General features: G+C 29.6%; 1 protein-coding gene across 1 annotated transcript; it reads left to right on the top strand.

Moving 5' to 3' along the window:
• The first annotated feature begins 3,728 nt into the window (after window positions 1-3,728).
• Window positions 3,729-14,299, top strand: LOC132934736 (G-protein coupled receptor Mth2-like). The gene is made up of 7 exons (XM_061001076.1): window positions 3,729-3,818; window positions 7,701-8,402; window positions 10,663-11,180; window positions 11,952-12,030; window positions 12,125-12,303; window positions 12,665-12,842; window positions 13,427-14,299. Exons 2-7 carry the CDS (start codon window positions 7,792-7,794, stop codon window positions 13,677-13,679), a joined length of 1,818 nt encoding a protein of 605 aa, XP_060857059.1. The 5' UTR covers window positions 3,729-3,818; window positions 7,701-7,791; the 3' UTR covers window positions 13,680-14,299.
• Window positions 14,300-14,624: the final 325 nt, after the last annotated feature.

Below are 14,624 nucleotides of genomic sequence, written 5' to 3'. Positions count from 1 at the left end.
ATCAAAATTAAAATCGTAAACATGTAAAACTGAAATTTTAAATTGAAAAAAATGTATGTTTTAAATTGTATTATTAGATTTTATTTAAATAAGTAACCGACAATATTTAATCTATATTGTGCAACAAAAATAAAATAAAAAGAATAAAATTCATCTAATTATAAAATCAATATATTATTTTTAATTGAAATCATAAAAATAATACTTAGCAATAAGCAAAATTGAAATCAAAATATTTTATTTCAAATTCAAAATCTGGCTTGTATAGTATTATACCTATTACCTAATGCATTATACCAGTATCCAGTATATCATATTATAATATAAGGTGCTGCTTTTAAAATCTAAAAGTACAAATTATAACAGTTCATATTATAACTGCCAATACTATTTTCAACACATTCTTAATTTAGGTACAACAATTCAATAAACAGAAATACATCAATATCAGTACGTACCATTATGTACCATATTTACTGTAGGGGATTTTCAAGTTCACACAATTATTTTAAAATAAATTAATTTCTACATTTTTACTATCTCAGTTTTAATATTGTAAATTATAGCTCTGTGTTAATATTTTATGACCACAGTATAATGTAATCATAGGTGGTCCAAGGATTTTACTTCAAGTGCAGCACATTTAATTACACATTTAATACAGAATACACATACATTTCTAGTGATGGATAGGCCAGTCGAGCATTCGAGAAAAACTCGAAGGCCTGCTAACATTTTGGGCTTGTAGGATAAAATGGCCACAATACCGCATTACATTTTTTTATGACAGCTATAATATAATAGAATACTATCAACAAATGTGAAAAAGTCATTATTATTTATTAATATTAATATATGGGCCATTGGGACATCATAACAAATTATGGGCAGGTAGAACAATATTTTTCGAAGAACTGAGACTACCGAATCCGTCCCTGTACATTCACACACATACGAGTATATAATATTTTATTCTACATATTTCATTCAATTTTCTTACTTATAATTTTCATTTTATTATATTTTTATAAACAGCTAGTTTACTAAATTGTTATAATTAATAGTTATATTAGTTAAAAAAGATGCATAGGTGTTTTTTACATAAGTTGTATTGCTTCGGCCCTACAAGCCCATTTAGTAGTGGAAAGTTATTTCAATGTTGTAAATGTATGACCGATCATGATTCAATCATATTTTCTAAAATAGCATGTCTTGTAGGACTTCCTTCGATAAAAATATTAATAAACTGTATAGTACTAAAAAACTAATTCATCATTATTTGTCAAACCAGATGCTGAATTTAACTTTTTACATATTAAATCTACAAGGGCCATGTTTTTTATTTCTCAGATTTAAATATTGTAAATTATAGATGTGTTAATATTTTATGACCACAGTTTAATGTAATCATAGGTGATCCAAGGATTTTAGTTTTTTTTTTTTTAGAATTGACTTTATTTGAAAAATTACGATCTATACAGTATGTACAATAAGTAAAATTATTAATTTACAACACTTCACAATGACTATCCACATGAGGAGTGAAATCACACATTTTCGACACCTCTTACATTTATAAGTTTTAACTTAAGTTATCAAATCTCGGCTCCATTTTCTCTTGAACATGTTATTACAAGGTATTATTTATATAATAATGATATGGTGATATGGTTAACAGAAAATAATAATGATGTTATTGTGGAATGAAAAATAATGGGAGATAAGATATTATATAAATATAAATTTTAATGTGAATTGTCTGGTCGATAAGATAAGATTATGGAATGCTATTAGTTGTGAGTGCTTTTATGACTGACGAAAGAAGGGAGATAAGGGGAGTTATTAGTGAGTTTAAATTTGAAATAAGACTTGAGAGAGTGTTGGTGATTTTGAGTTCCGCGTGTAAATTTTGATGATTTTTGGTGGCTTCAGCGTAAGATTTGGTTTTTTGATAGGTGTTGGGATCAGATCCTTTGGCTGGATTGACAATTTTTTTGAAGGCAGCTTTGTAGACTGGGCATCCTTTAAAGTTTGCGGTGTGGTCTTTAGCGCATAGGGCGGATTTGGCTGGACTATTTTGGTCCATGTGCACTCGATTGTCAGGTGGTTTTCATCACATTTGACGCATCGAGCTTTATGGCTGCAATAATTCTTTGTATGTCCATAGTCTTGGCAATTATGGCATTGCGGTGGGCCATGTCTTTTTTTGATCGGTTTTTCGATTTTAACTATTGTGTTGAGAAGAGATCTTACAGAATCGACTGGCAGACAGTTTTTTTCCACAAGGCAACCTTATGCACAACGTCCACGCCAGTATGCACTTCGACAATATTCTTGCCAATCAAAGCGAATGCGTTCATATATGTATGTATATTGGGTTATGCTAACATTCGGTTTGATTATCTTATAAATCATTTCGTATCACCAAACTAAACTCACTTTGTTAATGTTATTCATTCACTTATTATATATTCACCTATAACAATATTAAGTTCTTTGACTATCATCGTATAATTGCGTAATTGTAGTATTAATACACACTTATATTATTATTAGATCGTAATTATAATTATTTATTTATAATATACGCATAGTTTTAATTTTTAAGTGCTCATTAACTTAAATTACATTCGATGAGCCATTAACTATGTACGATTGCTGTGAATGTAGGGATTTTTAAGAGCAAAATTTAGGTTATAGTATAATCATAAGCGCACACCAATATATATTGCACACTTATATTATTATTATAAGATCGTAATCATATTTATTTATTTAGAATATAAGCATAATTTTAGATGCTCGTTAACTTAAATTACATTCGATTAGCCGTTGAATATGAACGATTGCTGCGAATGTAGGGATTTTTAAGAGCTTATACGATAATAGTCACGTCCCAAATCATATAGATAACAAATTTGCATAGTATTAGTGTTTGAATCACATCAATATTATACATAGAATTATGGAGAAAAAATATCTTAATATACAAATTAAAACACGTTATATACATATATATATATACGCCACAGTGACTTCGAGCATCGAACTCAACCCTGTATTCACGAATACAACTACATAACCAGGTAAACAGATTATAATATTTCATAATATATTTATATATTTACATTATTATAAGATATGAAATATAGAAGTACAGGAATAATTATACGTACCCTTTTAACTAAATAAAATCACCAATTAACATAAAATAAACCAGAACGCGTAAATACATAATATCATGCACATCCATAATATTATACTATAATATCTCATTACGTAAACAAATATTAATAATTTATTATAGATACCGTTTAACATGTTCAATATAATGGCAGAGGGTTCGTCGTGGCACCTCACTCTTAGAAAGACCATATTTGAATGGGTAATCGCACTCCCTATATTAATACGTAGACGATCCCCTTATCACCTTACCCTTTTCTTTTTCTATAATTGTTACTTTTTCATTTACCTTTATCATTCCATATATTTATTTCACTACAATTTATACAGGCACATTTTTTATAACTGATTGTGCTTCAAAACATTAACATGGATCTTTGTAGACACGTACCTACATTTTCATACATAGTATCTATTAACTAACTTAATAAGTACCTATTACCGCATTGATTACATATAGGTAATAGCATTTACTTGTCAATGTTTATTTATAATCAATGCTTTTATTTAAAAGGTGAAACAAAAAATGATAATCGTTTGTAATTGTTTGGCTGCTTTTAATCATAGTAGAAAACGTGCTAACGTGAAGTAGTTAAACAGACTCATCGAGAGAAATCGAAAACCAGTTACAACAGGTATACTGAATAACTATCATTTGTCTTCTTATTTACTCTATTAATGAATATTATTTACGATACTATATACAGTACCCGTCGCTCTTAGGCTATAGCTATAAAAACGTACCTACCTATAGGTATACTGGGGGTCCTATAGTAATAACGCGGTAGTGGTGTTTGCTGCATGCCTGCAAAGTTCAAACGAAATTATATTACACGATAGTAATGAAAATACAATAAATAAATGTATGTATTATATAAATATTATACTTACATTATTACGGTATTAATATTCCATAACGTTTCGAGTTTAAATTGTGCTGGTTTGTGCTGCAATTCCTTTCGTTTGTGCTACGTTCATGAAGTTGGCACACCTAAATACTTCAGTTGTTTCTAAATAAATGCCATTTATTCGCAAGTATTTAAAAGTCTATTTTTAGAATTTGAAAGTACAAACTTTCACTATAAAACCAAAAAATTAAAAGTTGGACCAACTTCACGTAACCAATCCCTTTTTACCCAGAACTTTAAAATCAGTATCAAACAAAAGGTAATGACTAGCGAGTATTTGTAAGGCCGTTTTTGAAATTTGCAAGTCCTTCGGATGGCCGCTATAAATTTCTGAACTTATGAAGTTGGCCTACCCGCTTTGAAATTAGAATATTTTGAATTGTTTTCAAGGTACTTATATAGACATTTAAGATATTCTATTTTTATAGTTTTTTTTACATTTTAATCAGTACTGCACTCGCATACTGTGTACGTGAATGTTACGTCTTAGGACTTAGAGGGCTGTAATCTGTATAGGTAAAATATATTTTTTACTAATTTTTTTGATTGCTGCTTCACACAAAATGTGCAACAATTAAAAAAAGCTTTAGCTGTTGCAATTTTCTTTCGATGGTTAAATTAAAATTGGTATGAAGTATAAACTATAAATAATTAAATTACATGGTCATAAATTGAAAACAAATTTGGCACAATTCTACTAGTACATGGCGAGGGTTACTACTATAAATTACTTTAGACATATTATATAATATTATAAGTTATAACACTTGGGATTAGTGATTTGAACTTAAATCGAAAACCTGTTCCAGATTATAATATACATATCTATCCATTTAATACCTACGTCTATTTTTTTTTAATGTTTTTCAGTAACGATTTTGTAACTATGATAATCTTCTTAAGAGTTATTAATTTAATATAAACTCTAATAAATTAATGATACAAATTGTTAAAAAGTGGATATCACTCTGCTGTACAGTAGGTTACAAGTGGGTTAATGTATAATGGATTGTAATAAATTTGAATTCAATGATATCATATTATTGTATACGAAAAACGGTTCAGAGCGGAGACGGTTTGTCAGTCTGGATATTTTATATTGTTATTATGTTTTATTATAGCCTGAAAGTTGAATTAATATTATAAATTACAACAAAATAACTAAAATCGTTATTTTTATTTTTAATCAGTTTTATGGTGTTAAACAAAGCGTTAGAAATTAAAATCCCATTTTTAGCGGTTTTTTGTAATTTAGGTTTAGGTTAGGTTTATAACCTAATCGAAAAATTATCTCTCTAAAGTACCATCTTGATCCATTTTGCTAAAAGATAAGATACTAAAACTAAGAAATATAAATATATGCCATACATAATAATACATAATCTTAGCATTGATAGCTATATATCTACATTATTATAATGTAGTATAGTAATTAATGTATTATATAATCAATGATCATACTTATAAGTTGTATTTAATATTTGATTTAGTTATAACACAATAAAACTAAGAATAATTGTTGTTTTGAATGTGATATTATCCGATTGTGTTTGTTAAATAATTATTGAACCCATATCAAAACTATTTTCTTGATCGTAATAATAATAGTGCTCTTACTACTTTTACCACCACTGTTTGTATATTCTTTAAGATCTACTTTATAACTATAGTAAAAGATAGATCTATAATGACTGCAAATTAGCTTTTATTTCAAATGTATTCATTCATTACATGTTGACATTAAATAATTTTACAATTGCAAAATCTGTCATAATATATTATTTATACCTAATATTTATGCTCGATAATACACACCTATCTGGCTATCTATTGGCTAAAAATTATATTCAAATTATAATATAGTTAATAAGCAGTGTTCGGAAAGTGAATTCGTTCACGTTCAGTGCTTAAAAAAAGAACTCGTTCACGTTCAAATTCATATTTTTATCATATGAACACGTCCACGTTCACGTTCTTTGAAATTATGAATGTATTAATTTTGTCGTTCATTTAATTAATTTTATTTTTATGTATCGTTTAAATACGAATACAAAATAATATAATTGTTGTTTTATGTCCAGGCGTGGCCATTAGAATTTCATATATTTTATTTTTATAATTCGTAATATATTATATATCATAATAGTATTATTAAAAAATTTTTATCAAATAATAAATAAATTTGAACGTCTTGAAAATCTTTAAAATTCATTAAGTAATATACAAACATCGTTCACGTTCACGTTCTAATTGAAAAAAACTAGTAACGTTCTAAATATGAACGTGAAACGATAATATAAAATAAAACATTTTTAAAGGTGTAGGTATATTATGTAATTCGTTGAATTGTAATTATTACTAGTATTAGTATATTAGTGTGTTACTACTGTTGTTAGTTATAACTGTGTTCGTACCTCACGTACAATAATATATTTATATTATTTAATTATAAATATGTCAACTAAAGTGTACAAACAAAAAATGCAGAATAGGTTAAAGTACTTATTGAATAAAAAAAAGAAATTTAGTGATAATACCACGAACTAAGATAATATGGACTGGTGGCGACATGATGGGCGGGTGGTAGTGGTGCGGTCATGTTTTAAAACGTAGTTTCCGTAGAGAGGGAAATCTTGCAACCGAAGCGATCGTAGTGTTATTTTCATGAACTACCAAGTATCAACTATAAAAAAATAATCAACTTATTGTGTTCCGTTCGTTCGCCGGTCGGCGGGCGCGCGCCGTGCAGTGGGTTGTATTCTTCTTTGTTATCTATTATTTTTACCTAATATATTCCCTCGTAAATTCGTAAATAATAATATAAATATTAAATCGTGTTTATTATTAATTATTAGTATGAGTTCATGCTAAACGCTAATACCTATACGGCTATAATACAATCTACTTAATAATATACAGTTTTACATATTATATATAAATGATTGTAACCTTATTTATCAAAAAATTTTATTTTAACTGTTATAATATGCCCAGACAGTTTTTCAGTCAGGCCGTTTTGGCCCGGTGCACACTGGGCGCGTCTGGGCGTCTTGCGCTTGAAAGTGGCCGTGGGTACTTGATTCTTGTGCAAGCATGTACAATTTTAACTTATTGTAAGATGTAAAACTTTAATAGAACAGTTAGTGAATCGTGAATGTTTTGACTGTGTATATAACTATTTAATTAAAAAATATTTTTAATTTTTATACGCTGATCAGCAATGTTTCAATAAGAAATCGATAATCTGTGGCTTACAATTTCAAACCATTTTAATATGTTGTATTTATTTAAATAATTTGAAAGAGTGTCAATACTTTCAAATAGATAGCGTTTCAGTCACTAAATTTCTCCCACTACAGAAATACCGTTGAATAACTTGACCGCAAATATTAACACCGTCGCCAGTCCATACTATCTTAGTTCATGATAATACCTACAATTTTTTAAAAAATTGATGATAATATTACAACAAAAACACTTCATCAGAATTAACAATTTGAAAACCTAACAATATGATATAAATAATACTCATGATTCATTACACAATAATATAATGCTATTTAGGCAACGAAAACCAATATATTAAATTTGTATAATATTATATAATAGCGCGGCGGTCGAATGCCATTGCTAACATACGCGGCGGCCGACAGTCAAGAATGAGAATGCGCGAACGCCGCCCAAACAGTGTGCGCACACGATGAATACCGTCCGAACGTGTTTACCCGCAACCGTCGCGTTTCTCGTTTTCCCGATCGGCTGGTGGGCCGCCGACGCCGTGGTCTGTTGCAACAGTGGTTCAGTTGCAAGCGGCGGCAAAGTTGCGTCTTGCCAGAACGACAATCGGACGTTCCACACGGTCGAGGCGATCGGCGGCGGCACGTGCGATGACAACCGGACAGCCTTGCTGGTCCGGAAGTGCTGTTCACCGGGCCGGCCGTACGATCCAGAATTGCGGGTCTGCGGAACGGCCGGGGCGGACGGTGACAAGTACCGGCAGCGGATGATGCATCGACTGGTGGACGGATTCCGGGCGGTGGCCGATGCGGTGATGGTGGGTTACGATTATACGCCGCCAAAGTGCGACGCCACGCAAGTGCTAGTCGACGTGCCCGCCGTGGAAGTGCGTGGGCTGATGGAGGCGCACCCGTCGGCCATCGAGTTGCCGCCGGGCTACTGCTTCGACCTGACGCCATCCGATGAGCTGGTGGCCCGGACGTGCCGGCCACGAGACCAGTACTGCGGCCGGGACGGTTACACGTGCGTCAACAAGTGCTGCACGGATGGCAAGAATTATTTCGTCGACGACCAGTAAGTCCACAACGGCCTATATGGTTATGTATAAGTATAAAGTAGTATATAATGCTTATACCGAGCGTATCGACAGCTGCAACAGGTCCCGTGGTTATTTGACGGGAAAGGTTAAGAGTTGTCCTGATTGGCAACATTTTGAACGTGTGTGTATACCTGTGTATACCTACACATAGGTGCCGAAAACATGGTTCAAGTCTGGCAAGTGCCAGACCAAATTTAGTTGATGGGTGTCGGGTGGTACAATAAACTTTGTAAAAATGTCTATAATTATTATACCTAAGTATTATGGAGTTTATAGCTATATTGACCAATACATTTTATATGCGGAGAAAGCATACACCGAGTTTGCGCTTTAGTTGTCAGGTGCCTGTTTATTTTGTCATTATAAAGTGTCGCTGATGTTTGAATATGATAGCTGCTACCTATACATATATAATTTGGCTGAGTAATGGGTCCTTAAGTACGAGTAAAAATGTAAAAAGTGATGAATTAGGTAAGTAATTGGTAACACACTCTACTTTAAGGTTAAATTCATTCTTGGTGAAAATATTACATTTATTAAATTATATTATTATTAATTATTATAATTGCATGTATGTGACGTTACCACCTAGGATCTATATATTTATAAGTTTAATGTTATTATAATATTATTATAGTATAATTAACTTTTGGTGAACACAAACCTCTGTAGATCGATCAACAATTCGTGGTATACTCAACGTAGCTTAAAATTATTAAGATTATTTTGAAAACGTCAATATATATAGTAAAATATAATAATATACATAAATGCTTTAAGTAATAAGTACCCATGTATAATATTTTTAAAATATAACAAAACTAAAATCGTTCTTCTTTGTTCAAATATCTAATTTCGACCAATTTTGAAAATAAAATAACTATAAAAAATTACTGTTTTTTTATTTTTAGTTTTTTTGATTACTGAATAATCTACTTGCGTGAAACCTTGTTTTAATTTTCAATCCTTACCCATAAATGTTGAAAATTTTATAAACATTTTTAACTAGGTACAAAATAATTTTTGAATTTGATAAATTTTGTCAAATTATGAGAAAAATTATGAATTAAATTCTCAGTTTTTGACATTTTTTGTGATTTGCAGTCGGTACTCGCATAATGTGTACGTGTATGTTACGTCTTAAAGGGCTGTAATATATATAGTTGGATAAATAAAATATATTTTTTATCAATATTTTTGATCGCTGCTTCACACAAAATGTGCAGAAATTTTAAAAAGCTTTAGGTTTTGCAATTATACTATCTTTATTTTTATTCTAGTTGTTTCGCTTGCTGATTAAATTAAGATTGGTATTAAGTATAAACAATAAATTAATAAATAACATGATCATAAATAAAATTAAAAACATTTTAGGCACAATTCTACTGGTACATTGTGAAGGTTACTACAGTACATTTCTGTAGACATATTATAAGTATTAACCTTTGGGATGACTGGTTTGAATCTGTCCTAGATTCGACGTTAAGGCACATTCATTGATTAAGAGTGTTAAAATTCGAATTATAATAATTTATATTCAACGATTTATCTACAAACGATTTTTGTTACCTAAAACATTCAACTTTTACTTAAATTATTATTTTCTATACACTTTTAAATGTTCAAAATATTTGAATTCAGTGACCAATGAATCATTTTATACGATGCAAAATGATTTTTAAGTGGTGACAGTAGCTTGTTTGCCTATTATGTTACTAAGTATATTTTGTTACCAGCATTATTATTTCATTCCTATGAATAATTTTTTTCTGTGAGTTGCCAATATGATAATTTAATACAATTTAAAAAAATCAAATTTTATGTTAAATGTAAAAATTATTAAAAATATTACTATACGTAGCTATTATCAACTTACATGTCAATACAAACGTAGATAAATACCGTAGAACGATGTGTTGATGGGGTAAATTGCTTAAAATCAATCTAAATACTTTAACATGTATTTTTGATATTTTAAGGTCGTTGTACGAATACAACTAATGAGAAGCTTTGTATTTTCAGTTATAACAAAATATTAGTACCTTTACACCCTCTGTTGGGACAGGCCTAAGTAATAATGACAACGTATCAGTTAAATGTGGTTTAAATCTTGTAAAAAGAAAAAATTGAAACTCCCATTGTCATTATAAATATCATTAGCAATAAACGTTACTTTGTACTGGAGCATTAATTCCCCCTAACTACACTAACGAGTATAATAATATTATATCCTAGGTTCAAAAAACATCTGAATTGCAAGGAGAGCGAGATACCATTCATGATGTCCGCCTATGAAACAGATGAGGACGGCCGTCCTGTGGGCCGGTCGAACAGAATGGTGCTGCCATACTATTTAACACTCGAGTGTTTATTCAGGGAAAGGCTGAACGACGGATTCACGTTGACCACGAATGGCAGCCTTTACCTTAAAGACAAAGACCAGCTCGTACCGAACACGAAATACTGCGTGGATAGTTACGCCGAGGCAGGGTCACCGGTGGCCACCGGTCTGAGGGTGTTCATGTGCCCCATCGAATCATCGTTCACTTTCTTCGTCGATCAGGCTAGTTACATCGCATCTTCCGTGTGTCTGGCGCTCACGCTGGTCGTGTACGCCAAACTGTCTTACCTCCGGAACGTCCACGGCCACTACGTCATGTGCTACGTGGCCTGCTTCCTCGTGTTGTTCGTCTTGCTAATAATCCAAATGTTTTCACCGAATGACCTAAGCAGCCCGTTTTGCATTCCATTTGGTATGTCTTACATGTTTTTTTTTTTTTTGATAAAGGTAGAAAAACTTATAATGGATGTTGTATTACATTTTCAAATCTTAAAACTAAAAAAAAATTTTTATGAATTCTTAATTCAAAATAATTTGCCAACTTTCATGATTTTTCTGTATTTTGTCAAGATTTGACAACATATGCGGGTGTGACATCCTCTTAGGAAATTTAATAACTTTTATTAAAATCAGTCAAGTTTTTTTCTGAGATTAGATGATAGCAAGTTGCGTTTTTTCGTTTCGTTTGCACGAAATTACTACAGCTATACATTTTCTGATAAGAGGCGGATACTTGTAAATGTTTCACATCAATACTATTATTCTAATCTTTCTTAAATATCATTTTACTTTCTATCCCTCTATAAACAGTATTGGCTGACGATTCCGAAGGGTATTTCAGATTCAGCCCACCTTAATTAGAATAGTGGATAGTGGATTAGTGGATTCCCCTTGGTTTAACTATATATCAAGATAATCGTAGCTTAATAAATTATCATTGAAATGTGCCAACCAAAATAAAATTTTACTGGGAAAAGTATGAAGTTCCAAATTCCAAAAACTAAGTTCCAATTAGATCCAAATAAGTTCCAAAATATTGGTAAAGGTTTGAAGTGAAAATGGTAATGTGGAGAGGCGGAAACTTCACGCAACTAATTGTCCATACATTTAAAAATTTTTATTTACTATTAATTGTTATTTCATTTGTTTATTTATTTTGAATTAGCTTAAAGCGTATTTTTAGGTTATTTTCATTTATTTGCATATTTGACAACATTTTGCTGGTTAAACGTAATATGCTTCGATATTTACTGGATGTTAAGGTATGTAAGTTATATTCTTACATAATATGGTAAAAGTACAAAATTCAACAGTTCATATAACAGCATATAATATTTGGACACATTTTTAATTTAGGTACAATAATTCAATAAACAGAAATACATCAATATCAGTACGTACCATTATGTACCATATTTACTGTTGGGGATTTTCAAGTATTTGTGTATCTACCGGTTATTTATTTCAACATTCAGAACACGAAACGCTATTGAAATTAGCACCCGATATTGGGTACCATAGTTGCTCGTTTTACGGTAAGGTCACAAAATTATTTTAAAAAAAATAATATCGAAATTTTTTTTTACTCAGATTTAAATATTGTAAATTTTAGCTCGTTGTACATGTTAATATTATATGACCAGAATATAATGTAATCATTTTTAATAAACTTCAAAATTGTATACTTAATTTTAATTAAAAAATTTTTAACAGAAGTTTTTGTTGGATTTGTAAAGGGGAAAAACTAATAATCAACAGTATAGGTGTTTGTATGAAGTTTAACATTTTGCAATATAACGTTGAATGCAGATCGGTGCCACTGGTTTTCTATATTAAATTTATATATTGTATGCTTATAAATATATAATTATTAATTTATACTTAATATTTTTTCAGATTTCACTGGCTACGGAATTATAATTTTCTTGCTGCTACCCGCATCTGTTATGCTGACTGCCAATTTAATTTTGTTCTGGATAACTGTTATTCATTGTTCAAGAATTAAATCTGAACTCAATAAATTCAAACAAACCGATGATTCAAAAATACAAAGATTTCGTGTTGAGAAAGAGAAGTAAGTATACAATAGGATACTTCTCATTCACATAGGTACCTTCATTAGGTAAAGACTACTGTATACTGTATTCATTATTTAAAACTCCTTCACTATAAATATAGTTGAAATCGTGGCGTACTTACTTGGAGCGTTAATTAATTTGTTAATTACTTATATTTATTGTAGTACCTATAACATATATATATATATATATATAATAAACTAGTAAGCTTTATAATTTGTTTGCTGGCATTGGTGTCATTTAAAACTTAATGTAGGGGCATTTAAATTAATTTACAATGCTGTAAATATTAATCTCTGTGAGGTAAGTCAAAATAAAAATAATTAGCGTCTAAAAATATGAAGAAAATGAAAAATTTATATTTTTAACTTTAGCTATAGTACAACATTTTATTTAGGTACTATGATACGTTATTACTTATTACTAATAAAACTAAAAGTTTGATAAATGTAAAGTTAGTAATTTCCGTTTTCTCCATTAGTTAATATAAATCTTCTAAACAATTTTTGGTTAATTGGTCATAAGTTGTTTAAAATCTTTTCATTTGTTTTAAAATAACTTTTAATTTTTAATTTTACAGATTTTTTATGAGCATAAAACTATTTCTGGTTATGGGAATTCCATTTTTAATTTCGACACTATCTGTTTTATTCCAAAGATATGGGATCATATGGGACATTTTTGATACAGCTAGCAGACTACAAGGAGTTTTCGTATTTATTATATTTGTGGCAAAGCGCAAAGTTATTATGGACTTACGGAATAAGTTTAGAGGTTCAATGGATCATAGTGAATCGACACAAATTAACACCACTATATCTGGGTCCTCATAAATGTGGCACTGGGAAGTGCTCATAAAATTTATAATAATTTCTAAGTTGTAATATGAATATATAATATTATGTAAATATTATTATATTATATATTAAGACGCAAGGCTTTATGGCATAAAAAAAATCATTATTTTTATGCCTTTCTATAGGTAATTCGTTTTTGTTTTGTGTTGTAATTATAAAATTAAAATAATAGTTTATAATCATAAAATATGTTTCATTCAATCTTATATTAGGTATGTTATATTGCACTCACACAAATAGTTTATCTTTAGTCTAAATACATAGAATATTTATGTTAAAAATGAATAAATCCTATCTAATAAAAAAATAAAAAAATTTTAATTGTTTATTTGATTTTTTTTTTTAAATTTTAATGTTCTCTTTTATTAATGTTTAATAAGCTAAAAATGTTGGTAAGTGGATGTCACTTTGCTGTACAGTAGGTTACAAGTGGGTCACTGTAATGGATGGTGTTAAATTTGAATTCAATGAATTGTATAAAAAAAACGATTCTGAGCATAAACTATTTACTAATTATATTTATGATATTATTGTGAATAAAGTAATTTATATATTTGCCTTTTTACGTGGAACCTTGTTTTAAATTTTAAATCCTCAACAATAAAAGTTGAACATTTTATAAATTTTTAACTACAAAATAATTATTACATTTTAAGTTTGATAAATTTCGTCAAAATTCGAACTTTAAATGCTTTAAAAAAAAAACTGTGACTAAGGATTTTTAATATTTTTCAAATGTCATTGTAACGATATAGTAGGAGATTTGTATTAAATTTTCAAACTTTTTTACCCAACAAATAAAGTTTTATTGACATACATAGAAAAAAAGGCTAATAAAATTGGAAACTGAAAATGTTCCTAATTAGTTCATAACAAATCAAAATATTTTGAAAATTTTATCGTGTATAGAAAATGCTAATA

Source organism: Metopolophium dirhodum, chromosome 1 (genome assembly GCF_019925205.1).
Source record: "Metopolophium dirhodum isolate CAU chromosome 1, ASM1992520v1, whole genome shotgun sequence".
Taxonomy (NCBI): domain Eukaryota; kingdom Metazoa; phylum Arthropoda; class Insecta; order Hemiptera; family Aphididae; genus Metopolophium; species Metopolophium dirhodum.
Note: the sequence above shows the minus strand (reverse complement) of the source record. Positions and strands in the feature narration are given on the sequence as shown.